This window comes from Macrobrachium rosenbergii, chromosome 28 (genome assembly GCF_040412425.1).
Source record: "Macrobrachium rosenbergii isolate ZJJX-2024 chromosome 28, ASM4041242v1, whole genome shotgun sequence".
Lineage (NCBI taxonomy): Eukaryota > Metazoa > Arthropoda > Malacostraca > Decapoda > Palaemonidae > Macrobrachium > Macrobrachium rosenbergii.
The window spans coordinates 32,895,498-32,923,142 of NC_089768.1; the positions used below are offsets into that span (position 1 = coordinate 32,895,498).

Genomic DNA, 27,645 nt, shown 5'->3' on the forward strand with positions numbered 1-27,645 from the left:
TAAAACCTAGAACTTTATATAAGACTGTAGCAAGATAGTAGTGACCATGTTACATACTTTGCAATGAACTCTAAAAACTGATAGGTACTGTATAAAACACCTACGAAGCTTCTCCTTTAATCTTCTCGTACATTTCAGATGGCTTGAATACTCCTAACTCTGTCACAATTCCACCTGTAATCAATTCCGCTGGAGTAACATCAAATGCGGGATTCCAACAAGAGATGCCTGAAATTAAGTAATCGTGTCAATCACTGACATTAGGTTCTCAAAGAAGGGATAATGCACTGCAACAATTCAAAGCTGGAAAATGAGAGAGAGAACAACCTACCACAAAACGTGCGATGTAACAATAAAGATCCATCCATTCCCAAGGAACAAAACTTAAAACATCAAAATATAAAATAATTGCAACTCAATAAATGTGTAAAGCATTAAACTTATTGAAAAAATATACACCCACTAATAAACTTACCGGGAGCAGCAATCCTCACACCAGCAACATGCGTCATTTCCTTGTGTGGCCTTTCCTCTATTGGAATGCTTTCACCACTGGGTAGGCATAAATCAATGGATGTTATGGGAGCACACACATAAAATGGTACACCATGGTATTTTGCCACTACTGCTAACTGTTGAAAAAAAAAAAACTTTGTTAAAAAAGTTGTAAAATAAAATGTTCTAAATAAAAGAGAGGAGAAAAGGAAAAATACTATTTCATATATCTATGCTTGTTTCTTCGTATTAACAGCCTTTTGCTATTGCCAGTGAAGAGGGGGTGCATAACATCTGGCTTTAACTTTCAAAGTGGAATCTTCCCAGCAGGTGGATTTCAACACATAAAGAAGACCCATCTCACTAGCTGTACATTTCCAATCCTTTATCTCGTTTCCAAGTACAGTAAGTTCATTTTTTCCAACCACAGGAGTTGAAAAGAGTTGAAAATACTGTAATAATGTTGTTTCTATGAAACACACACTTTTTTACTGAATTTACATACCTAACGCTTTTGTCATGTTTTACTTAGAAGCCAGGAGATTCTTGAAGTCTTCAGCTGCCACATTTTCCAAACAGTTAAAGTGTATAGTGGCAATGGCTTCACCTATATCAGTAACCTAATGTATGTTCATATTCAATTTGCAACATGTTACCAAAGTGGACCTCTGCCAATTATCGCCAATAGCTTGAACTCAATATTTACTCTATCCAACTGATAGTGAGCATCAGAATGTCATGCTAAAAACTTTTATTTTAGACTTATATAATTAGCATTTCTTCAGCACATAATCTGTATAGAAAATTACCATAAAAGTATAATAAGCTGGAAAAACTAGTATTACTTGCCTGGTATGTACCAATTTTATTAGCAGTGTCACCATTGCATGTTACTCTGTCAGCTCCCACTACAACAGCATGAATTTCTTTGGATTTCATGAGCGATGCTGCCATGTTATCACATATGAGGGTTGATGGCATGGACTCATAAACTAATTCAAAAGCAGTGAGCCTGGCACCTTGGTTGTATGGTCGAGTCTCAGTACAATATGCATGACCTGTTGCAAGAAACAAATGCAGTACTGTATATGACAAACCTGCAGAAATTTCTAAAATTAACAATGAAAAGCATTACACCCTTTAAACTTCATTTTGATTAGCACCTAATCTCAAGTCACAACCTCATAAACACTTATTCCATAGGGTATTTGAATATAATTCCGAGGCGTCGTCCAGTGGTAATAACGCCTCCAGCGACACCTTTGGTTGCCAACCCGTCTTCCTCTTTCCTTCCTCCTGCGAAGCTTCCCCGTCTTACTGTCACTCCTTTGGGAGATATCTCCCCTTCGTCATCTTTGCTTGCTTCGTCAAGTGGAAGTCAAAGTTCGGGGGCAGGTGATCAGGGCGACCTCTGCTCAGTGGTCTGCATTCGCTCAGAAGGGGAGATTTCCCCTTTGGAGGGAGGGGAGACTGCCGGCCTTTTCTTCTTCAGGAGACTGAGTAACTCTGGGAGATGTGGCTCTCCCTAGGCCTCTCGGGTGTTCCATCTGCGCAGGGCCTGTAATCAACTGAGATCTCGAGCTCTGGTGATGCCCAGTGACTCATGCTACAGTAACTGCCACACCGCCATGACAGTTACGATGATGGCTTTTGCCAAAACTATGACCAGTGTGGCAACCCATCTAACCCTGACTACTCCTACGGTTGTTGACCAGACATCTCTGCATGCTCCTGCACGGGCTTACCAGATGGTAACCCTTCCTTCTGCTGTGCCTGTTGCTATGTCAGCTGCTCCCCCCTCCATCGGAGACCAGCGTCTACAGGTGCTCCTGAAGAAGATGTCCTGGAAGAAGAAGTCGAAGAAGAGGAATTACAAGGTGTTGTCGTTGTCGTCGTCTTCTTCGTTGTCTGCCACCTCTTCACCTTCGACTTCCAAACCTCCTCCCCCCCAACAAAAGAAATTCCATCATGGGGTTTCCAAGGGGGCTGCCTCCCTCTGCGGGAGAGACAGAAGAATCTCTCATTGGCTCTCCCCAGTCTATGGACTCTGGGGCTGTTTCGTGGGTCTTGCCAAGACCTCGCAATTTGGGAGCTTCGAGTATGCAAGTCGCCCTGACCTGCGCACTTGAAACCAGTTCCATGAAGTTACCTCCCAGGACTGGAGTAGTGCCTGCCCGTCTTCATGACAGTCATCAAGGTGTGGAAGCCACGAAGTGGCACGCTAGACAGACTGTTTTTTGGCCAGGCATTGACTCTGACATCACTAGTACTGCCAGAGCCTGTGAGTCTTGTCAGGTGTTGCAGCCTAGACTCCAGCAGGAACCCCTTTTGAACGATGACCATCCTATGGGGCCCTTCAAGTCTGTCTCAGCTGACTTTTTTGGCGCAGCTGGGAAATCCTTCCTCGTCATCACTGACCGACTCTCCGGGTGGCCTGTTGTTGTCCTGTGTAAAGGTGACACCACTGTCTCCAACACCATAAGGATCTTTTGTCATTACTTCAGGGAGGTTGGTGTTCCCCTCTGCCTTAGGACTGATGGTGGACCGCAATTCACCAGCCAAACTTTCCAGGATTTCTTAAAACGTTGGGGTGTCCACCTTGTGATGTCTTCACCGCATTACCCACAGTCCAATGGCCATGCCAAAGCTGCTGTAAAATCTGTCAAGCACTTGATCCTCAAGACAGTACCTTCTGGCAATATAGACTGTGAGGAGTTTGATCAGAGCCTCTTGGAACTGCGTAACTCCCCCAACATTACAGGCCACTCTCCAGCACAAATCTTGTATGGCCATCCACTCCGTACCTGTGCACCTGCTCATCCACAGTCTTTCTCAAAGGAGTGGCAGGCCAAGTCAGAGGAATGTGACTGTCATGCAGCTGCCCATGCTGAACAAGTGAAGCTACAGTATGATCAGCATACCTGCCAGCTTCCCAGGTTGAACATTGGTCAAACAGTAAGGATCTAGGATCCGATTGTGGCAGATCAAGGGACTACAAAGTGCATCTCACCAGTGGCCGCATTCGGTGGCATAATTGCCGCTTTCTATGTCCAGTGCCACCCCTGGTGATGACCCTCTTCCCCATATCCCTGTGGCCCCTTGCATAGGCATGGAGAAGTCCTTAGCATCTAACCCTCCAGTGGTCCACACAGATCTCAGAGGCTTAATTCATAATGTAAGATCAATACTAGTTTGTTTTTATTAAGTATAAGTTCAATACCATAAGTTAATTTATGCTGCAATAGTTAGCTATGAAGGAACAAACATATAAGCCTGTTGAGTACATACATTTATAACAGAGCTAAAAAAAATGGGACAACAAAATTTAATTCAGAGAAAGTTTCAAACATCTGCGAGTTTCCTAAGTCTTTCTGTTGATGTGATTCTTATAAAATCGAAAGCAAAGCTGTATCAAGAAAGGTTATAATAATAACTTGTACCCTAAAACTCACCTAATTTTCCTTGAGCATGAAGGGAGCGTATAACACCCAGAGCTGTTCCATATCCAGCGGTTGCTAGAGACCCAGTGTTACAGTGTGTTATCACATTCACTTGTTTTGCATCTGAATTTGCTAATATGGACTGTGCCCCAAAATCTCCTATCTTCTTATTAGTATCCACATCAATGGCTAACATGTTTTCACACCTTGAGATGATGCTAAAGAAGCAACATAAAATCTAGTTATAATAAACTTTAAAAACAAAATCAACATAAAAAATTCACATAACATACATATTTGATAAATACAAACCCCAATTTTACTCATGCCACAACACCAAGTAGGCATGTTTAACCCAGTAATGACTATGCACTTATCCTTTGAGATTCCAGTGATTAATGTCATCCCTGAGATTTTGATGATGTTAAATGACATCAAGCAGAGATAAAAATAATCGTAAATACTTTCAAATCTGCGGGGTGTTGGGTAACAGTTTAACTCCATCTACCCCAAAAGTGTCAGCAAGGAGCATTGTCATTAAACCAGTTATAAACAGAGTCACAAAAATTTCAATAAGCAATAACAGGCATAAATAGAAATTATATATATATGGTATGTGCCGATGGAACGAAAATGAATTGTATTTTCTCATTCACAAAATAATTTATGGAACTCCATCAATTTTCCATTAATATTAATCTATGAAACGGGCAGAAATTTCTGTTCTGGGCTATCTCAATGTATCATTGAAAATGTATAACTTTGTTCTTTTCTCGCTTTTAAAAATACAGTGCGTACTATAAAAAAGAACAATTACAATTCAGCTTTAAGATGAGACCAACTCAGCATTATGCCGTACTATAGAAAAATATATTTACACATTGGGCAATAAAAAAAAATATCACTAAGCTCAGAATATGTTAACCCAGAACTGAGTGCATTTTAACACAAATGAATTCTGAATCCCCTAGAGGAATGTCAAAGGGTTAAAACAAACAAAATAGTCATTACAGTAAACAAAGCAGTATGTAAATACAACAGTATGAGATCTCAAAAGACATGGGAATACCATGCTTTACCTGCTGCCTCAAGTCACCTAACATCTCTCCCACTCTACAGGTGTATGTGGCCAGGGGGCACTTCTAGTATCATAAGGTTTGCATCTATGAAAAATAAGAAAGCTAAAATTCTGTGTCCCTCAAACTAAACTCTTATTTTACTCACGACACTAAAAGGGAAGCAATTGCTACTGCTACTTACTCTTGAGCTACATGATGTCCTCATCACAGAAAGGGTGCAGGATGGGGGTGTGTTAGATTTTGAAGTATTAAATTAACCATCGAAATTTGGTAGGCAGAGAGCTGGCTCATGCTTAGTAAAGGACTCTACATGCTGAAATTTTCCTTGGACAAATGGTTTTGATGACTTCAGAGTCAAACCATACAGTAGTTAAATTCTTTTAGTTTCATATCATGACCATAGTTTGACATCCTGAACTATGGTGGAAATGTACACAGAGACAGACTGAATGTCAAGACACCAAAAAATTATATTTACATTTGGCAAATATTTTCTCTTCCTCTTCTTTTCTTTACATTTTTATCAGTTTACCACAAAACTTCTCCCTCTCTCTTCCTGTTTCTTGCATTTACCTTTAAATAAAAAAAAAACCACGTCTAGTAGAAGGGGTGAATGAAGTGAAAAAAATAAAATGCAATATTTTCATCAGTCCAAGGCTGATGTATATGAAACAAGCTGTAAAACTCTGCCTTATAATGCAGATTCTAGGTGCACTTACTTAAGCACTTCTCACTACAGGTTAGTTTGAACTTTCAGTTACTAGATTAAACAATCATTTGGCCTTTCAAACTCCAGGGAAGTTCTGAAAAATTTTACTCATAAGTTCCTCTGATTTATCAGATAAGGAAGTAGATGTGTTTTTCTGATTCTAAATGCACTAACCTCAACAATGATGTACTCTTCTTTTGAGGTCAAGAGAGATACTGCATTTTTAGAGATCCTTTTACAATAAGTACTGATGAGAAATTTGAAACAGTTGGGCCTGCACAATCTAAATCTATCTAAATGTATATTGATTGTTTTCACTTGGCAATCAAGAATATTTTCCTTGTTATTTTCATTAATTTTTTCAAAGCAAGGACTTGCAACTTGGTTTCCACAATAAATCAAGGTAGAGTAGTTATCCTAAAGACTTAAGTGGCCTATCCGCTCTCCTTCAGGAAGGATTGCCTTGAGATTCTTGGAGTTCCTTCTAAGGTTCCGAACGATGAAGTCAAGAATTACCATGATGGCTGCAAATGCAGAACCAGGATCATATTTCCCACCAAGTCCTACATAAACTTACCAAAATGAATAAGTATGAAAATATATATGTCCTATTTAATAAAAACTTCCATTCAGTGCTTCCAACGCAAAGAGAAGCACTGCTATACAACAAAAACTGCAAATATGTAAAAAAAAAAATACAACACTTGGTACTTCAACTACACAAAACACAACTACAGGTAATGAAAAATCAAATAATGTACATCATAATTTGGTCATTAACTAAAAAAAAATGTTACACAATACAGTATTTACAAAAGATAAACAAAATGTTTAGTTAATGCAGTAACCATAAATATTTGCATGCAATCTTTTTACTGACTTGCACAAACTAGAAAACATCACTCCTAATCTGAAATACTGTAATGTAAGAGGTAAAATGAAAAATAATGAGTGGTATTTACTGTAATTTGTACCAAGCAAAACCAAACACTAACAGTGAGATAAGGAGGCCCCCTTGGCAAGGGAAAGTCCTTTCTAAACTAATCACTGCTTCATTTGTTTTTAAATAAAAAATTATTCTGCACTCAGTCTTGTGTACTTACTCCATTCTTCAACATACGTAAAATACAACCTGACCATTGTTTAAAGTCACCCAGATGCAAAACTGTTTTAATATGAAAATGACTCTCAAAAAAAATTTCAATAATAATTCTTACTTTTGACTTTATGCTAACTATGCATTACAAAATGACTACTGCAGAATTTAATTTATTTTTCATGCCACTGCAAAATCTTATGCAAACGACAGCCAGACCATTATTAATAATCAACAAAAATGAATACCAATAATTCTAATAAAACTTTACACTTACCTTGATTTCAGCTCTTCAGTCGACATCCCCTTTCCATGGCACTGAGACATAAAGGTTATCATATCATCAGTTGCCTTTCTCATGTTGACAGCAGTAGGTCGAGCTGTAACCAAATACTGAAGTTTCTCAGTTACTGCCTTCATAAGATCAGAGCATGTTGAATACGATGAATTTACCAACTCTGCTGCTAAGCTCAAACATCCCACAATTGCTATGGCAGGAGCTCCTCTTACCTGGAATTATCAATGAAAGATACATGATTACCATAACGGGCTTTGAGCATTTTATGTATACAGGTAAGCTTGGCCTATGCACCCCTCCTTTAATAGGATTTGCAGGACAAATCAACCTCTATCAAGTCACTGGTATGTTAATTATAAAAAGCTCCAAATACTGGATAAACCAGCAAGTTCAAACCAACATCAGAATCTTGAAACTGATGAGTGAAATACAAAATCCTCTTCTATCTCCTATACATTAATTCATCAACAACAACAGAGAGAAAGAAAGTTCGAATGCAAAATTGTTTACCATACCTGCATCTTATTGATGACTTGCCATCCATCTTCAACATTTTTGACATGCATGAATTCTGTGCTTGCTGGTAGCAAAAGTTGATCCAGAATCTCAAGCTTATTGTCTTTCCAGCGAATTGCTTCAAGAGACATCTTACAAATCTGCAAAATCAAAATACTTAGTGATCTGGATTCCAAGATGGCACTGACACATACTGTACAAGTAAATCTGTTAAAATTATCTATGGTTACATCTTAGTTCTAGCTCACTGTATACAGTTTGGCTGTCACCATTATTACTGCTTCTCTTGTACCTACTGTAATTAATCTGAAGTACAGTATTTATTTCTAACTCTTCCTTCGGTAAGCTTCAGTTTAGTCATCTCCTTTATAGCTCCTATATTCTTTTCAATTTCCTTGGCAATCCTATATTTTATTTCCTATTTGAGATTTTTGTCTTGAACACTATTTTACTTTACTTCATAATTCCTTCCCAGCAGTCTATACAGTTTCCTTATTTGGTCTTGTATTGCCTCTTTCATCTGCTATTGTGGAATTGCACTACTTTTTTCAGTTGTATTTTCTACAGGCAATTGAAAAAAGCAGTACAATTCCACAATAGCAGATGAAGGAGGCAATACAAGACCAAATAAGGAAACTGTATAGACTGCTGGGAAGGAATTATGAAGTAAAGTAAAATAGAAATTCATTTCCCGCTATAATGTGGTTCGGATTCCACAATAAGCTGTAGGTCCCGTTGCTAAGTAACCAATTGGTTCTTAGCCACATAAATAAGTCTAATCCTTCGGGCCAGCCCTAGGAGAGCTGTTAATCAGCTAAGCGGTCTGGTAAAACTAAGGTATACTTTTCTCTACAGGCAATATACCTGTTTTAGCTATTAGCCCCATTTTGGCACAGTTGTCGCCTGTATTAACATTCCTTTCTTGATTCTACTGTATACTGTATCCCCTCTAATTCCTTCATTTCACAATTCTTTATTCTTCCCCTGACATCTACACAGGCAAACATAGGGACTACCAGTGTCATGATTTTGAGTCATGAATATCAATTTTTCCTCACCTTTTTTTATATCATACCTTAGTGTACCATTCGCCCAAGGTATTCATAATCTATTACTCATTGCATTGCACCATTTCTTACTCCATCTTTCACTACCATACAGGTCTAACTCATACCCTTCACTTCTCTAGCCATGTGCTACCTAAACCCCCTTCTGCTTCTAGGGAAGAATATAATTTAAATATAAATATAATAGTGCTCCTCTTCCTACATCTCAAAGGCGTGAGGCTTCAATGCCATAGCTCTGTTCTGAAAGTCCAATTCCCTCCCGTTGTACAAACTTTCTTATCATTTCCAAACACTTCATACAAAACCAGTGCAGTGTCTCGATGCCAGCTGTGTTTAGTGTGAGCTAGTTAATGGGTTCTTCCTTCCTAACCTACTGTCCTGTAGGCGAGTCCATTGATCACATTTATCACACTGCACATCAATTGGTGGAACAAATGCGGAGTGAGGGGTCAGGGTTACTGCGGGCCTAGTAGGCATTTCTGTAGTAGGCACTTCAAAGACGTTATCACCTAACCAGACTTAGCCCCCCCGCCGGCCCCCGTGAAGGAAACTCCACTTTTTACCAAAAGCTCCCTATAACTGGGCGACAGCATTCGAGGATGGCCAGCATACAACAACATATCGGTTCTGAGGTTAATTACATGTTAATTACAGTCGACTGCCAAAAAATAACGGCAAATTCTTGATAAACAACCAAAATACTATAAAAAAAAAAGTCAATTTCCAAAGCAATACCCCATCCGGAGCTGTTCTGTAGTTCTGCCCTAACGGTAACGTCACATATCTTCCTGAGGATTTAGTTGAGAACATACCTTCAGTTTCCAAACGACAGCTCCTTATTTCGCAAGACGAAGTGGCTTCAGCCAAATACACTTTACATAAAAAAAAAAACTTTTCTTTCGTATGCTTGACTGTCCGTAACAAAATCTGATTGACGTTTCTCGGGTCTGGTCCGTCTGGATCCGACAAATAGTAGTAGTAGTTATGTGCGAGATTTTCCTCTGAAACTGCTCCCTTGCTTGTTTTATTCCTCCTGCGTTTGTGTTTGTTTAAGTTTTTTTGTCTCTGTAAAGCCGTAATTCTTTTATAAATTCATTCCTATTTTCAATTTTCACCTTCAGCAGATCTGTAAATAAAAGAATATTAGCTATCAGTTCCTCTTCATCTTCCTGACATGGCTGCTGCACAAACTATATCTGTTTCTTATCTCGTTATATGCTGGACATTAGGGTAAGAAGTGTTCTAAGTTTTCATTTTTTTTTTTCCTCACAGCACAGATATTTTGTATATTCCCATTTTAGCCTATTCCTATACAGTATACAACATAAACCAGAAAAATTCAGTTTAGTTTGGCTGATAAATGTAGGTTTTGCCTTTAGATACACCCCTCTTTATTTTTTTATTTTTTTACAGACCAGGTCTCTTTACTCTTATCTCCCTCACCTGGTATGTTATTTCTGGTCTCTGTTTCTTCCCTGTTGAGCAAAAATTGCTATTTATTTCCCATTTTCTCCTTCACATGGTTAATGAGATTAACTTATTATCTTCACTGAGTTCACGACAGTAAAGGGCGTATCTATTTCTTTCACTCATGCTAAAACTATTTGGTATCTTGCTGTACTTTATAATCGAATCTGGCCTGTTTTAATCAGATGGTCCTTCTGTCTCTTCTTTCTCATTATATGTTTCTAAAATCCTTTTTAGTTTTCAGAAGAGAAAACTATTGTGACAACTTTATCTGTCTGTCCGCACTTTTTTTCTGTCCACCCTCAGATCTTAAAAACCACTGAGGCTAGAGGGCTGCAAATTGGCATGTTGATCATTAACCCTCCAATCATCAAATATACCAAATTGCAGCCCTCTAGTCCCAGTAGTTTTTATTTTATTCAAGGTTAAAGTTAGCCATAATCGTGTATCTGGCAACGATATAGGCCAGGCCACCGCCGGGCAGTGGTTAAAGTTTCATGGGCCACGACTCATACAGCAATATACCGAGACCACCGAAAGATAGATCTATTTTCTGGTGGCCTTGATTATACGATGTACAGAAAACTCGGTTGTTTTCTTTTTATGTACATTACATCACCAAACTACTTAGGAATACTTTATAAATTTCCGTGCTTCAATCTGTCCTCTTAAATCAATCTAAACATTTTTCATCTAGCGCTAATTTATGTTAAAAGTTATCATGGGAATAATAATTTTGCATACAGTCGAGAGAACGAACAGTGGTTAATCAAATCATCAGCTAAAGTTATCTATTCACACTAAGAAGTTTTAGACAAACGAACAGCATTATTTCTAGAAAATGTGAAATGTTTTTCGTATTCACTGAGACTGAAGTGTAGGTCAACTTCAAGCAGATTTACCAATGTAGATTCTATTTTATGACATTTAGGCTGTTAATCTAATCACTGGGGCACTTTCGGCCATTCAACACTTAAGACAATGAAAAATGGGGGTTAGACAGCAAGATGAAGATAAAGAAAATAAATGAGAAGCACAGGGACCTAAAGGTAGAACTGGCAGAAACCCCCACAGTTTCAATGTGAAGTAATAGGGAGGTTGGACAGCAAGACTGAAAAAAGCAAGTGGGAATGGAGGTAAAATAAAAGGCTAAAAAAGTGGGTGCTGCAAACACCCTTCAGTAACGCCTACAGTGCATCACATGAGATGCAATGACGGCACTACCCCCTTACGGAATTATTAATGTAGAAGTTGACTGGACGGCCAACCTTCTTACTTTAATTGCTTCACTTGGCCGAGATAAAAAAAAAAAAAAGGCACGAAAAAGGGGCAGGAAAGGTGTAGTACTTAACCATTAGCCGTAGTGCCGTCTCATTGTATCACCCATATTAAGGCCACGGCAGAAACTGAAACCGCCCCAATCGTGACATGAGCACGAACTCGGTCGTCTAAAGGTACATCTGCAGACGTCACTAAAGCAGGCACCACAGAGCTTAATCGGATTCCGAATTAATTCTTGCTGATGAAGGATCAGGCGTTGGCCCTGGGCTCTCATCAGGATATTAGGGATAAATGTAGTACCAAAGCGTTCACTGCTTACCGAAAAAAAAAGTCTTTCCTTCGCTTGACTCATGTTTGTGCAAGCACGTCTTCATCATACAAGACGCATGCCATTAGGTCGAACCAACGGGGTTTCAACGGAAGGCGCCTGCGCCATGTACCACTAAAACAGCCAAGTCACCTTCCTAACACCTATCCAAATTAAATGTGTAAAATCATCGTCTCCTCCCGTGAATTTTTTTATAGCCCTACATTTGATTGAGTAAATATTCGACCCGTCATTGCTCGCCAGGGTCCCAGAGGCGGCGCACTCTCGGTCAAGATATCATCATCGATGCTCCTTCGCGTCCTGAAGGAAACTCCTTCTGCATCCCGCTAGCCCAGAGTCACTGAAGGATGTCGATTCTACGGCATCAGTCTTAAAGGATAAAGTATAGATTTTCACATAAAAATTAAACAGAGAAGGAAGGGACCAATTTACCTTTCAATCAAGACATTCAGACAAAATGATCACGAGCAAAGGACGAGTCATTTTCATGAGCATCGTGGCTGCCTCCTGCTTTCGACCTACCAAAGGCGCCTTTGGCATCCCCGAATTTCTCGAAATGGGCCAGTGCTTCAACGCTACGCTGAAAGACGACTTCGACCCTGTTAAGGTAAGAGAATGGTCAGTCGATGTCGCTAGGTTGAGGTGAATTAGTTTTACGACAACTCGGACACCTGTTCTTGCGACCAACCCGAAAAATTGTTAGAGGAATGTTACCTTAAAAATGAACACATGCAGGTGATTGCATTTATGTTTATGCATTTGCACCCATGCGGAACGTCTATATATAAAAATAGGCCATCTACAGCGTTTTCACGTTCCTACTGGTCTAATATGTGATGAATGAAAAAAAAATACGTATCATACGCAAGAAGCTGTCCTGATGAAATATTGAGTTTATTTTCAGCAAATATACAAAATTAACCAGATATCACAACTGATAATCAGTAACGACGAGACTATAATTCTTTTTTTATTTATTCTGAAATATTTCTAAGGTTTAAATGAAGCAAACCATCTCGTATTCTAGCCATAGAATTCGCCTAGGCTTAAAACGTCCTTGTACGCGTTCGATTTCGTACTTTTTCTTTTTTTTTAAGAAACCTTTCATGTTCGCCTGTTTTTTCTTCTTCTTAAAGAAATATCTACTGGTGTTCCGACTCTTATTTTTTTTTAAATGTTCCCCAAAATTTGTATTTTGAAAGTGTTTGACTCTAGTGCACTATAGGGGTTCATTTTCTGTTTGTTAAATTACTATCTATTCCTAAGCTAAGCCATTGCCGCTTAGAGGGTCAACGGAAGACCGGGACAGACGGTATAGAATGGATTTAATTCCTTCATTCAACGTCCGTCATGACGGTTTTAAACTCATTCTAGGTTTAGTCACATTTTTCCATCCAAATGAAAATCAGACGCTTTTTTCAGTAAAGTAAATCTTTTACTTTATTCTGATCATATATGTTTTTCTTGAGGCTTTATTCGATGTGGTGTTTGGTGAAATCTTAGGTATGATGACAGAAAATTTATACAAAACACTAGAATAAATAAAAATTTGATTGGTTATATATCTTGTTGAAGATATATATATATATATATATATATATATATATATATATATATATATAGAGAGAGAGAGAGAGAGAGAGAGAGAGAGAGAGAGAGAGAGAGAGAGAGAGAGAGAGAGAGAGAGAGAGAGAGAGAGAGAGAGAGAGACTATTTATATATACTATTTACGACTGAACCAGCACCAAAATCACCTAAGCTGTCAAACTGGGCAAGGAAATAATAACATAAGTTGAGGAAATATTTAAACCGGGAGTATAATAAGACCAATATGACAATGATTATGAATCGGTGGAAAAACGAATGGTAGGCTTCCAAATCTACATGAGAATAATAGTCTCAGGCTTATGACAGCTCAGGGGAAGATGTCAAATTGATAGGAGAGCGCGAGAGAACGGCAGTGGGAGTCCTACAGAAACTGTCGAGAGAGGAGCAAAATGTTGATGATATGAAAGTTAGTCAAAAATTCAGTACGGAAGTCTGTGGAAGGCGTGTCAAAAATTACCAAAAAAAAGTGCTACGTAATGAGCTTGCCTACCTTTGGTGAGGACTGCCGTCTCCGAGCGCTCTTACCTCGTTAGAATCCCACCTATTTCAGATGGGTGGCGCGTCACTCCCGACAAACCTGATCCTCTTAAATTTGTAGCATCGAAGACAGCAATGATGAAGCATAGAAACCCAGTGGCTGTCACTTTTCGTATGTGGGTTTCGCTTCCTTCCTCTGTTTTCCGTGAGTTCTGACTCATCGAACTCAGTAAAGGCACTGCAAATATATTCAATTAACATGCTAACATTTTTGTTCACAATACATTTGTTTTTCATATCAATTTATCTTCAGGCAAACTTTGATACTAGAACATGTTTTACCTATGTAATTTTTGAACGTCCCCATTGGAAAAGGAACAAGGTTAAAATTAACTCTTAATAATAAAGGAAAATATGTTTTAAATAGAAACAGCAGCAGTATTAACGTGGTAAAACTACAGACGTTGATAATGTCCACTTATTTATACCTCATGGAATCTTTTAGAAGACTTATTTGTGTTGCCCGTAATGATATTGACATCTCAAGTCAATTTTAAAAGATCGTTGTCGTGACAATAAAAGGTCTCTGCTTCTACCAACCTTTATTCAGCTCAAACACAAGTTGACCTGATATAAACAAAACCTCGTAGGACTATTGGAAAATGAATAAAACTTCTGGCTAGTCCCAGCGTAAGTGCAAGACACTGCAACTTGTAAATTGACAAAGAAGTTACAAACATAAACTTCGTTTGTACAGCCTCATCTATAATAATAATATCCGAGAGGATCTGATCTTGTCTGTCCTCCCCCGGGTGACAGTAGGGGAGACATGACACAGCCACCCACCCCTGGCAAACCGGTTTGTCCGGCCCGGGTGGGGGCGGGGTAAGTAGGGAAACGGGAGGGTAGGGGAGACATACACCCTCCTCCTGCAAACCTGTTTGTCCGCTCCGGGTGGGTAGGTGATCGGGATGGTAGGGGAGACAGCGGCCCTGGGTTCCAGCACACGTAGCGCGAGCCAACAAGCTCGTAGCCTACACACCTAGAAGGGAGTCCATGTTGTAAACAAACCTCGAATGTGACAACAAGCGATGACAAACGGACAAAAGTATGAAAGTACAAAATTTAATGGCAATTGTAAGAAAATTTTGATACATGCTACAACACTCGTTTTCAAGCGAAGTACATCAAGCGTTTCATCTCCGATATTTTACACCATTCAATCACCTTATTCAGGAGCCATTAATCCCTGCTGTAGAAATTAAGCGAAAATGATTTTCGTTCCCTTTACATTTCATTCCCTTCGGATGTGACTCTGAATTGATTAATCGGATTACGATATCTAGCACAGTTCAAGAAAGACTCGGTTCGTCGTGACTTGCGAGCGGGAAAGCTACACGATTTGTGGTTCAAAAGGAAAAATATGAAGTTCTTTGGCTGTATCTAGAAGTATCATCGTCTTAAAACTCTACCTTACGCAACTAGAATGACTTACTTTATGTACGACGATCCTTTTCGAAGGGAAGGTTAAGTGTTTAAATCAGCTTACAGAATGAGACTTTCTCCTCAAGATTGATTGATTCATTAAAACAACTTATTTAACCCCAAACGTTGGCTTAATAGCCTGTACTGGATTTCATTTCCGTAAAGTATCCTCTGAAGCTAGAGTTCATTCTGGCATACAGTCAGCTTTACCCAGCAACCGTCGAGGATAATCAAAGCGTTACAATGTAGCTTCATTTCCAGTCACCAAGTTAGTTGTTTTTCGATATAATAACCTTGACAATGTACCATTTCAGTACAAATCGAGAAAAGAGGACGTTCTTATCAAGGGCATTGCATAAAACAACTAGCTATTAACAAATTATAGTGGGTAAGCTGGCTTTCAAGCCAATTAAGATTTGTAGTTCTCCTCCCGTCTCAGTGGGTCAGCTGAACATTCTTTCATCTCCTCAATATCATTTTCTTTTTCACGGGTCTACTTTTTTCATTTTCCGGCAAATCTAGATATTGTGATTTTACCGAGTCACAGGCTGAGAATCATGTTACCCATGAAGTTAAGATTTTGAGTAAAGGACTTGGTAATACTTCGGAGCCTAACGGATACCTTAATGTCTCATAATCTTTAACTTGTACCTGAATTTTAATTTTTCTTCTTTTCCAGTACCAAGGGATGTGGTTTGCCATCCAGAGTGTCCCAAATGAGTACGAAAACTCCAAAAGTTGTAATACCATGAACTACACTTGGCATGGTGAGTATCTGACATGACTAGTCATAATCTTAATGAAATACTCCAATCTTCATTTGCAGTTTTCGTAAATAATGATTTTTTCAGTTTGTTTATAACCTCTCGATCGTGCCATGAAAATATCCAGTTCAACACATTTTTCCTTTTAAAGTAAATGAATTTATGCTATCAGCAGCTCAAGAAAGTTGATGTAGGCTTATACAAAAGAGAACCAGCACTATGGGCCTTGGAGTTTAAGTTACCTGACGTGAACTGAGTTATCAGAAATTGTGCACTTAACAATTTACTCACCAACGAATGAAAAGCTAAGCCAAGTGTAGTAATAAAATAAGTTTAGGCAGACCTTGGGTCAAATGTCCAAATTTCTGGGGAATGTTTACATACGTAGGTTTATTCTTCTGTATAAGGTGTTTTACATGGTGAACATACAACCGAGAATTGTTATCTGACAAAAGATCTTGCATTGAGTAATTAGGCCTATACTGTAAACATACCCCAAAAGTGCCAAAAATGTCCTTTTTGGGTGTGACTTTGTGTTGCTTTTCGTTATTTTTTCCCCAGACGATAGAATAGTCTCCGTAGGCAGAGGGTTGAACGAAGAAGGCAAGAAAATCAAACAAGTCTCCGAAATAATGGAGGAGTTTGAGTTGCGTGAGCCTCCCCATCCAGCTTACATGACAGTCATAGCAGCCGGGGTCCCTGAGTCGCCTTACGAGGTAATAAATGAACTAGCACAATAAAACGATTTGTGAATGGTTAATATATCTATGTGTTCTGTATACCTACACAAGAAACCCCAAATAGACGCTTGCTCGTATGGGAATTCTTGTGTTACAAAACTACCGCCATTTTCTTTCTTTACTGATGTATCGGCAGATTGTGTCAACAGACTACGTGACCTTCTCGTGCGTTCACTCGTGCCTCGAGTATTTCGGCTTCAAAGCCGAGTTCCTCTGGATCCTGGGACGGACCCCTCACCTCCCACAAGAATACATTACGCACTGTCGAGAAGCCCTGGCGGAATTTGGAGTCGACCCGGCTAAACTTATCGATATACCCCAAGGAGAGGTAAGTTCGAGGAGAGAATTTTTCCATGGATACTGAAAATTTTTGGTAACAGTATTTAAACGATAAAATCAATAGTCTAAATGCTAGTTTTTCCCTGAAACTTCATTATTTTGCAGCCTTGTCCATACATGAAGAAACTAGACGACATATTCGAAAAAAATCGTAAGTTGTTGATTAGTCTGGGGGTGTTAGACGAGGACGCTCCTCCCTTTACCTACGTTCCTCCACCTCCAGTCGACGAGGCCATAAACGAAATGGAAGAAGAAGAAGAGGAAGAGGAACAAGAACCATCAATAATTGAAGAGGCAGAAGAGGAAGAAGATGTAGTACCAGAAGAAGTAGAAGAGATAGAGAGTGAAAGAAAAATGGAGCAGGTCAGTGTCCAGGAGTTCTTCCCTTTTTGTGAAACATTTTGATTGTCGATTACGAAGGTGTCTCGCTGATCTTCTAGTTGCTGATTAATTCGAAAGAGTTACATGGGAGGAGGGGAGGAAGATCTAGAAGAGTTAGGTAAATGGTATTATAGAGGGACTGGAAAGGAAGGGCCCTCGTATCCAGGATGTAGGTTATGTTGTGGCAGTTGTCTGAACATGGTTTCTATTCAAGATTTAATAGTAGTAGTAGTAGTAGACGGAATTTTTCGTTGAAGCGGCTCCTTATTATAGTGTCCATTGTACTGTTTATGTCTTTGGAGCCGCCCCTCCAACGGGGAACGGCTTAATGCTTAAAAACTATATACACTTGTATATATAAATAACATATATACACATAACAGAAATTAATTTCATTATTAAACTGCAACTTTTCGTTCGCAGATGACGCCGAGACCAGATATTCCGATTATATTCCCGGGAATGGAAGGTAAGAGAAAACACTTGTCTACGTATGTAAAATATACCGAACTAGGCTAACAAATTTCACGTCTATTTTTGTAATACATAGAATATAATCGCACTTTTACACACACACACACACACACACACACACACACACACACACACATATATATATATATATATATATATATATATATATATATATATATATATATATATATATATACATATATATATATATACACATATATATACGTTATGTGTAATTTCTGATTTCTTACATTGCTACATAGGCCTATCATTTTGATACCTCTTATAAAGTTAACTGAATATATAACGCCTATTTTTGAATTTCTTATTATCTAAGTTTCTAAAGAATTAAAATTAGCAAGAAGTTCAACATTAACTTAGTAAATGTTAGACGCTGGCAGTGAAGAACACTACCATGCTCATCAGTGGAGAATGTTTCCTCTTTATCGCAAAAGATGACTTTCTTCCAGAAATCATTGGACACTGGGTTTATATTGTAACGCAAACCCTAGCCTCTATTCTTTGTGTTTCTCTGTTATGAAATGTTTCTTGGCAGGAATGTGATGAAATAATATCTTGGTCTCATGTAGCTTGTTACGGATGGTTTGAGCATAAACTTGAAGGGAGAGCGTAATGTTCTCTCTTTGTAGCCACACCGGTTGTCAGGGGAGTCAGGCGGAGCTCCTTCAATGGTCATCCGATGATGATCCTCCACTTTTTACTATAAATTCATCATATTTCCTCGTTCTCTCTGCTATTGTACCCATCTATACACTGTTGTTTTATTTACGCTAAACTGCCGAGCAATATCTACGATAGAAACATTAGTCTCATACAAACTAATGATCGATGACCTGCAATGTGATGCGGCTGATTGTCATCTATCTTATCGGTGCAAATGACGAGACAGTATAATTTTCCTGCCCGAGTGTGTTTTTGACAAAGATTATGGTAGAATTATTTCTTTCTTTTTATTGATATAATTTCGTTGATGATTATTCAGTATTAATGTGACTTTTTTCCTGTAACTTTTTTCCTAGCCAAAATTGTGACTTTTTCCTGTGATTTTTTTACCGGCCACCTATGGGGATAGCTCACCGAAGGGCATTCGATAGGCCTACAAGTGAAAACTGTGTTTCTTGCTCTTCCTTGATTTCATTCTTAAGCTACTCTTGTCACAGAAACAGTTTTATTCGCGCCATGCCCGTGGTTGGTAATGAATGATCTTTCGTACAATAGATGGGTACGTGCTCCAAATGATATGTTTATCAGAGAGAAGCTCGATGACTATAATAAGTTTTGAACCACTGATCGCCCAGATAAGATACGTTGAACTTGAAAGAATATTCCTATATTTGAAGCTTATCTTTCCTTGTGTGGTTTTATATTACGTGCTTTTGCATTTAAAGTTACCTTACAGCATTTCATGCTATTACTTTTCAGTTTCAAAATGACAGAGAGGTTTTGACCATAGCTAACAGTATGACGCTTACATCAGAATTTCTCCTCAAACCAAACTCATACACACACACACACACACACACACACACACACACACACACACACACACACACACACATATATATATATATATACACATATATATATATATATATATATATATATATATATATATATATATAATATATATACCCACACACAGACATTATGTACTCTTATTTGACGGTATGAGCACAGTAGTTTGATATATCTTCACACAACACAATTTTAAACTCATTGGTTATTTTAATAATAATAATAATAATAATAATAATAATAATAATAATAATAATGCAACAACTCTGAGCTCGTGCTTGCTCGGGTAGCAACGTGTAGTGCCAAGTCTAGATTAAGAACACCGCTTTTGCTCTCTTGCACAGTCTTCGCCTGAAACGTCACAAAAACGTCTTACTGTTTTGCTGTCAGCTGCTCACCGGAGTGTTCGGCTAATTCGCACTGACATTTCGGTAGTTTATATTATCTTCTATCGCTAAACCTCACTTCTAACGGCTTTCGAAATCGTTGCTGGTAATATTGTTGCTCAACGCAGAAAGAAAGAATGAGGTGAATACGCATATTTAAATAAATAAAATATTCCGTAGTGTCTTCCGTAGTCTGATATTTTTAGTCACTCGAGAAAGAAAAATCTACGGAGGATGGTTCTCTCCTGAACAAAATATTTTCTGTTAAAGTATAGCAAAATCTAAAAAAAAGAATATTTTCATCAAGCTGCCGTCTCTAGATTTGGCAGGTATATGCGTAAACTTCAGCGCACTTCAAAGACATTATTAATTGCCACATTTGGCTGCTAGCTGTGAATACATAGCCCCTTACTCTCCGTCACGTCCATTTCTAAGCAAATCTCGTAAATTAATTCTGTTGTTGCAAAGTGGATGCTTAATGTGATCTCAGCTCCCACACATGCAGACAAGTTCCAAATCGCGCGCGTGACTTTAGATGAAATCCCATGCTTTAAAGAGAGGTTGCACTTAGAAAACCACGTATCTTACGTAGCATTAATAATATAGTACTACCAATAATAAATAAAATAATGCAGGAGAGAGAGAGAGAGAGAGAGAGAGAGAGAGAGAGAGAGAGAGAGAGAGAGAGAGGGAGTGTGTGTGTTGAGATACTAAATAAACAGTAACAAACTCTTGAGTTTCCGCTAAGCTAGAACAAATCAACAATGGGCTTGTCGGCAGAGGCAATGACCTACAGAGTTAGTGACAGGTGTTAATTGAAAGACTCCTTTTTGTTCATAATGTTTATTATTGTATGTTCAACGCTTTTTTTTAAAGATGTACGCGTGAGCTGATAATCCTGGTCATTGCCCTCCTTACTAGGCTCAGGTCCATGACACTGTCCACTCAGCCACTGCTGATTCCGTCTGGCAGCATTACAAAGCAGTCACTAAGGCGGAACATGCCGGCGAAGCAGTAGACTCATGCTGCCAGAGGACCGGTCTCTTATCGCCCTTCTTTTACGTTTCTTTCTAACAATGAACTGTTGTTCGGGCGGTTGAGGACGGTGACTCGCGAATGACCATTTTGCTTGTCACGTCTTACATTTTCTGACTTTTGTCTTCGGTCTTGCATTTGGGATCTTTCCTTTTTTGTGGATTACTCCACGCTGAATAGAGCGGTTTGCTTTAAATCTAGTGTAACAGTTGCTATCTCGACAGGCTTATGTTTTTATGGGATTATCGTCTCTAATCCCTTGTAGTGGCATGGTAGGCGAAGTGTTCCAGCATAAAACTAGAGAAATGTTAAAAATCACATTTTTTTTTTTGTGATATCATGCATGAACAAACGAAAACGCGCGCACAATTTCTTGTGCTCTGTACAGATGTGCATCTGGAAAGTTTCGAGAAACAGTAAAATTGCATTAACAAAATTTTTAACCTTCTGATCATAAAGAATTACTGCTCAATAGATACTTCAATTTGGACAATAAATTTTAAATAAATTATTTTCACTGTAAGTCTATGGTTTTTCCAAAAAGCATGAAAGTTTTGAGATTATAAGGAACTTTACCGAAATCTTTTCGAGTTTTTTCCTGGTACTTCACTTTTCAACGATTATTATGAATGGTCTCTTCAGTTTACGTAAAATCGTCAGAAATCTATACTGATATAATGGACAGACTAATGCAAAGATAAACAGTGGATAGACTTATGCAAGAGTGAGCAGTGGAGAGACTAATACAAAGATAAACAATGGATAGACTTATATAAGAATGAGCAATGAACAGACTTATACAAAGATAAGTAATGGATAGACTTATACAAAGAAGCTATGGATAGGCTTATATAAAGATAAGCAGTGGATACATGTATACAAGGATAATCAACGGATAGGCTTATACAAAGATAAGCGGTGGATAGACTTATACAAAGATAAGCAATGGTTAGGCATATACAAAGATAAGCAATGAATAGACTTATACAAAAATAAGCAATGGATAGGCTTATACAAAGATGAGCAGTGGGTACACTTATACACTGACGAGGTCAACGCCTCTGCCCAGAAGAGATGCTTTCGGTTCTTACCGGTGAGCAGAGTTTAAGACAGACGTTAGACCCGAATACGCATTTCTGCGTTGTCTTATTTTCTCGGTGTCGATGACCTTCGCTGTTTGACACCATATTGATGAAAATCATTCAGCAGATTAGTGAAATTCAACCCTCAAAAAGACCATGACGCTTATCTTGGTATTTTTGTGAACGTAAAGGGTGCTACTTGACTTGTTATCTACTTACGCGTCACCTACTCCGAGGTGCTATTACTAAACATTGGATGGTAACTGTAGAGTAGACGGCCGCACGAAGATATCGTTTATTAATATAATTTTGTCGCGACGCGTAGATAGCAAGCCAAAGTAGCACCACGTAAAGTTGTAATTTCCAAGATTTGATCATTAAGCCAAAAATAATCATGCCATACTCATCTTAGATTACGGTATATCTTGCTTATCTCACTGATGTGTCTACTGGTGGGGTCTTAGTATTATGTGACGCCCTCTTATCTAAAAGGCCCTGCGTACTAATTTGGGATGTTTTTTGTTGTACAGTTTAGTTGTCTTGTGGTGTTATCACAGCCTCTTTACCAAGTCTTTAGTAATTTTTTTTTTTAATCTTGACAGCTGTTTTTCAATGAATTACCACTTTTTATTCGTTTTGTGTTTCAATTTTGTCTTTTTATATAAGAATAGGCATGTTCGCTATAATAATAACGATAAAAGGAAGCCAATATTGCTAGTTTCAGCAAGCAAAGTTCACTTCAAGGAGTGTCGACTCGCCGAAGCTCAAAATATCAGATGTTGACACTCCTGAAGGGGATAAGGATACACTGACCTTTGCCCAAACCTTCCTTCACAACAGCCTCTGTTTTCAAAATTGTTCGGTGAGGATTAACGACAAACAAACAGATTCCTCATTCATTTGTGTGCATTTGATAAAAGGACAAATTTCCAGAGAATATAACCTGTCCATTTGTTACCCAGAACAGATTTTAAGCACTTACCTTGGAAGTGTTGGTAGGCGTGCCCCCCACCCCCCATCTCTCTCTCTCTTTCTCTCTCTCTCTCTCCTTATCAAACTGAGTGTACAAAAATAATTTCATCTGTGAAACTAACAATGACAAGTTAAATGGGAGAACATGCACAAGAATAAACTGCATGACGAGAAAATTACTAACCACTCCAAAGAACAATCTACACAGTTATAACAAACCAACGGTGGGACTAATCCCCACCTCCATTCTAAAGGATTATATCACCCCCACCGTACGAAATGTCTTAATTCACCAGTTCAAATAAGTAGCCATATTTTCCGAACAGGTGTCTACCTAGACACGTATGACTACCCATACTTATGTCCCATGAAACATCCCTAAAGCAGATCTTCAGAGCTTGGAATTTTCACTGTCTACACTTCAGCCCCTCCACCAGCAATGTATGGCATTTCACAAAAGCCGTTGAGAATTCATCTCAAAAATCGCACAAACTCACACATTCCTTTGCCTTGACACACCCCGATTCCGGTCGCATCCAGCCCTAAGCTTCTAGAAGTTTCGATGCAGAAAGTTGAAGCAAACTTCCGCTCCCACGATTTGTCACCAGGCCCTCAAGGTGACTTTCTGTCCAAGCAAAGGATGAGCATACCTTCCACCTGCCAGATTGCTGACTACCGTAAGCATTCGTATGTGGTGGTCAAGTACACTAGTACATATTAAAACACATTGACTGTATGCTCTATGGATCGGCATCAAGAGCCGGCACCTGGTGGTCATTCATAGATGTGATTTATCACTGTTTACTGTTTTTTCCAATTTTCTAAGATCTCATTCAGAGATATTCTGAAATTTATAAGGCGTACTCCACATTAACTGTCAAATCCACACTGCCATAACTCAGAGAAGGGGAAAGTCTTTGATATTCTTCCTTGAAAGACTTGATATTTTCAGTCCTCTTGGTATCAAGTGGGAATTTATTGTACAGTTTTGTTGTGGCAGATTTAAAGGCTCGAAAACCAACATTCGAATTGCATCTTGGCTCAGATAACTTTAGACCATCTGTAGCTGTTCTTATGTTGACACAATCCTTTGGCTGTATCATGCACAGCAAGTCTTCCAAATATTTTGGACGCCCAGTCTTCATAGTTTGAGGAGTCTTTGTGCATATTTTAAACATCCTTCTAGTTTTGAAAGGAAACCACTGCAACTCAGACAGTACAGAGATAATCCTGTCGAGAGGTGTGACGCCCTTTGTTAATAGCTCTATTTATTATATTTAGCAGCTTCCTAAGTTACATCTTAAGCCGCTTATGATAAACAGAGTTGCAATAGTCCATTTTACTTATGACACAGTTGATCATAAATTTTTTTACAGACCAGTCACCAAGCTATTTTTTAAACAAAGCAATATTTCTTGAATGATGGCCAGTAATCCTGACAACATTTATAATTTGAGCACTAAGAGATAACTGCAGTCTAATACCACATTTACGCGTTGTACTTTGTCAGCAATCAGAACTGCATTGCTATCTATATTTAGCCGAAAATAACCAGAGTTTCTTAGATTACTTTTCAATCGTACAAAAGTTAATTCAGTTTTATTTTCATTCCAAAACTGCTTAAATGTCATACATTCCTTAACTGTGGTAAGAACATCATATAGTTTCTCATTAGTATCTTTCACGTTGCTACTGTAGATAGATATCCCTGCAACACGTTTGACAATTTAAGCGTATAAGAACAAAGTAAGACTAGACCTAATACAATCTCTTGTGGTACTCCTCTTCCGTCTGTACACTGTACTTTCTTTCACTTAGGTAGTCTTTTAAACGCTCAAAAGCTTCTTCAGTAATACCAATGGACTATACATCACTGAGAAGTTCATGTACAACTGTATCACAACCACGTCAGTCCTTTCCAGGAGTCTGCCAAATTCCGCTGTAAAAAGATTTACACTTCACCGTCTAGATTTATAGACAGCAGTAAATGAGAATTTCAGATCTGAAGTTTACTTCAGTGTATTCAGAACTATCTACCTGAATTCTCTTAGTAATTCTACAAGCACTGTACAACTGCTGAAAGCATTTAGGACATTAACCTTTATGTTCATACTTCTGTTCTCGTTTTTCTGCTCCTAAAACTCTGCAGCCTCTAAAATTCACCTAACATTCGGTATTTTGTTGATTCTGTTTCGTACAATTTACGTATCTTACTTCCTCTGAGTTGCGTGATTACCAACACAACTGCTGCAGAATCTAGCTCCTTCTTTGAACTTGCATTCCTTCCCAAGATGTCCATGCCTCTGACAATAGAAACAGATTAGCACGCGATACCTGTCACGTATGCTATACGTTCCCCATTCTAGTCTTAGTGCGCCACCGTTTTCATGTATATCCTTGCGAATCTCAGGTTCACATTTTAGAATGGTGCAGGTAGTCCCACGTTCAGCAGGTTTCCTTAATAACAACCCCTCTCTTCTTCTCCACATCAGGAATTGACTGTAGAAGATGATTTCTATCAGTAGGCTCACCGACAACATGAACTTAAAAAAAATTGTTTCAAATCATTATTATTTATTTCTGTTTCCAACTTCCTTTGTTTCAACGCCCTCTACCATTCTCTGTATTCTGGTATCTGCTTCATCTCTCTTACCTGTCATTGAAGTTGACAAAAACATTACCTTTTGAGGTGAACCCTCAATTGATGTTGTGAATATCTTTAAGGAGCATTAGCAACCTCAGTTTTATTCTCAGTGGTCCTTCCTGAAGGCTATGTAGATTTTAACACAACTTTTTTTTTTAACTTTAACTATATCTGCATCTGCTTTCCTCTCCGTACTAGGAGTCGCCACCTTCTCCATTTTAGCTTCTAAATTTTCCTTCATTTGCAAGATTTTATCTATCTTAGAGTCAACGGCCTGTGGAAAACTCGCCGTGTCATCACCTGTCTTATCTTGCATTCTCTGAAGTTCAGCAGTTTTTACATAATGCTCAGCAATCATTGCATCCTTTCTCAGCTTCAGTATTTATGAGTAGTTGAATAGAATAGAAAATATAGAATATAGAGTTTAGGCCAGAGGCCACGGTCTAGAACCCATGAGGTCATTCATTGCTGAAACGGAAATTGACAAAGTTTGAAAGGTACAACAGGAGGAAAACCTCGCAGTTGCACTATGAATCAATTGTAAGGAGGGTGGGAAGCAAGATGGAAGAAAGAGATTTTAAACGGAGGTAAAGTAAAAGGAATGAAAGGGGGTTGCAGCTAGGGGCCGAAGGTTCGCCGCAAAGAACCTTACGTAATGTCTATAGTGCACCGCATGAGGTGCACTGACGGCACTAGCTCCCCTACGGGGAAAATTAGTTGAATGTGCTTAGCCCTATCTTCATTCACTATCGCATAACAAATAGACCAAAACCACTTCAGTTTCTTGGTGTTGTCCTCACTGATGTTATCCAAGAAACCACACTTTCTATGATACCGTAAGTGACATTCATATCCTATCCAGTCGTTATCTTTTCCCTTATCGGACTAGCAGTGAGGGACATAACAACGTACTCATTCTTGTAGCCATAACACCTTATCACAGACTGCCGCGTCTTCAACTTATAATTGGCTTTTCCATGTACGACACAGCCAATTACAGCGAGAGATGAAATTATAGATTGGTTCCTTTTGTATCAGGTGCACTGTGGGCATTTTTAAAGGTCGTTTGCAGGGCCTCTTCGGCCCAGAGTTGCACATTCTTTTTTTTAGGCTTTTACTTTACCTCCATTCCCGCTTCCCTTCTTCCTGCTTGCTGTCCAGCTCCCCCCTTTCATTTTACTAAGCGCTGGACAGCTGAAAGTGCCCGAGTGCTTGGCTTAATGGCTTTATTTTCATATATCAGTCATGTTATATCTGATTTACTTTGTTTTTCTAATTTTTATAGCGAACTGAACTTAACATAGCATATCACGGTGATGCCATAACCCAACATTTACTAGTTTTCGACAAGACCTTAACTTCGTGACCTTACAATAAAAGTACATTTGCTTCTTCGCAGAGGAAACTATCCTTGAAGATCCCTTGGACGACGAGCAGCCCGACCAGGAAATAAACAACAGCTCGGCGCCTTGCAAGACGAACAACATTGCCATTCCACTCTTCGTCCTGGTGGCTGTTCTGTTGCCAGCAATTCCACGATAAATATCCCGCTAGAATGACCAGGTTTTACTAGGCTATCCTGTATTCGAATTGCTGGATTAATCTCCGTGCTCTGAATCTTTGGCTCTAAGAGCTGACAGTGGCTAAGTCGTTGTAACAGTTGGTTTGTTTTTGATAAATTGAATATTCTTGCCGAAACGAACGTTTTTTTATGATGATGCTCTGTAAATCCTGTCAGAATAAGTTTCCCATAGCAACTGCATTAAATGTTAGAGCAAGTCCTCAAGTCTTCGTTGTAAAATTATGATAGACATAATATACAAGATTATCAGTTAACCTTCGGCTACCTATTCAAGAGTTTATTTCTACTGAGAAGGTAACCATATCTTTGAGAGAATTCTGCCAATAAGGGAATGTCCGTAATTAGTATGTTACTCAGGTTGAGA

The 27,645-nt window shown here is 38.7% G+C and overlaps 2 protein-coding genes across 4 annotated transcripts; one reads left to right on the forward strand and one right to left on the reverse strand.

Annotated features, from left to right (window-relative positions):
- On the reverse strand, window positions 1-14,099 carry LOC136853858 (methylthioribose-1-phosphate isomerase). 3 transcript variants are annotated; one of them, XM_067129778.1, is made up of 8 exons: window positions 13,910-14,099; window positions 9,513-9,826; window positions 7,633-7,773; window positions 7,097-7,329; window positions 3,948-4,153; window positions 1,345-1,553; window positions 476-632; window positions 1-228 (listed from the first exon to the last, which is right to left on the reverse strand). In XM_067129778.1, the coding sequence occupies exons 3-8, from the start codon at window positions 7,762-7,764 to the stop codon at window positions 101-103; spliced, it is 1,065 nt and encodes a 354-aa protein (XP_066985879.1). In that variant the 5' UTR covers window positions 7,765-7,773; window positions 9,513-9,826; window positions 13,910-14,099; the 3' UTR covers window positions 1-100. The 3 variants fall into 3 exon arrangements, with proteins under 3 accessions (XP_066985879.1, XP_066985877.1, XP_066985878.1); XM_067129776.1 differs by lacking the exon at window positions 13,910-14,099 and having other exon boundaries at window positions 9,436-9,525; XM_067129777.1 differs by lacking the exon at window positions 13,910-14,099 and having other exon boundaries at window positions 476-628; window positions 1,341-1,553; window positions 9,436-9,525.
- Window positions 12,035-27,549, forward strand: LOC136853859 (apolipoprotein D-like). Its single transcript, XM_067129779.1, has 7 exons — window positions 12,035-12,383; window positions 16,026-16,113; window positions 16,672-16,826; window positions 16,987-17,178; window positions 17,295-17,552; window positions 17,994-18,039; window positions 27,099-27,549. The coding sequence occupies exons 1-7, from the start codon at window positions 12,234-12,236 to the stop codon at window positions 27,239-27,241; spliced, it is 1,032 nt and encodes a 343-aa protein (XP_066985880.1). The 5' UTR covers window positions 12,035-12,233; the 3' UTR covers window positions 27,242-27,549.
- Window positions 27,550-27,645: the final 96 nt, after the last annotated feature.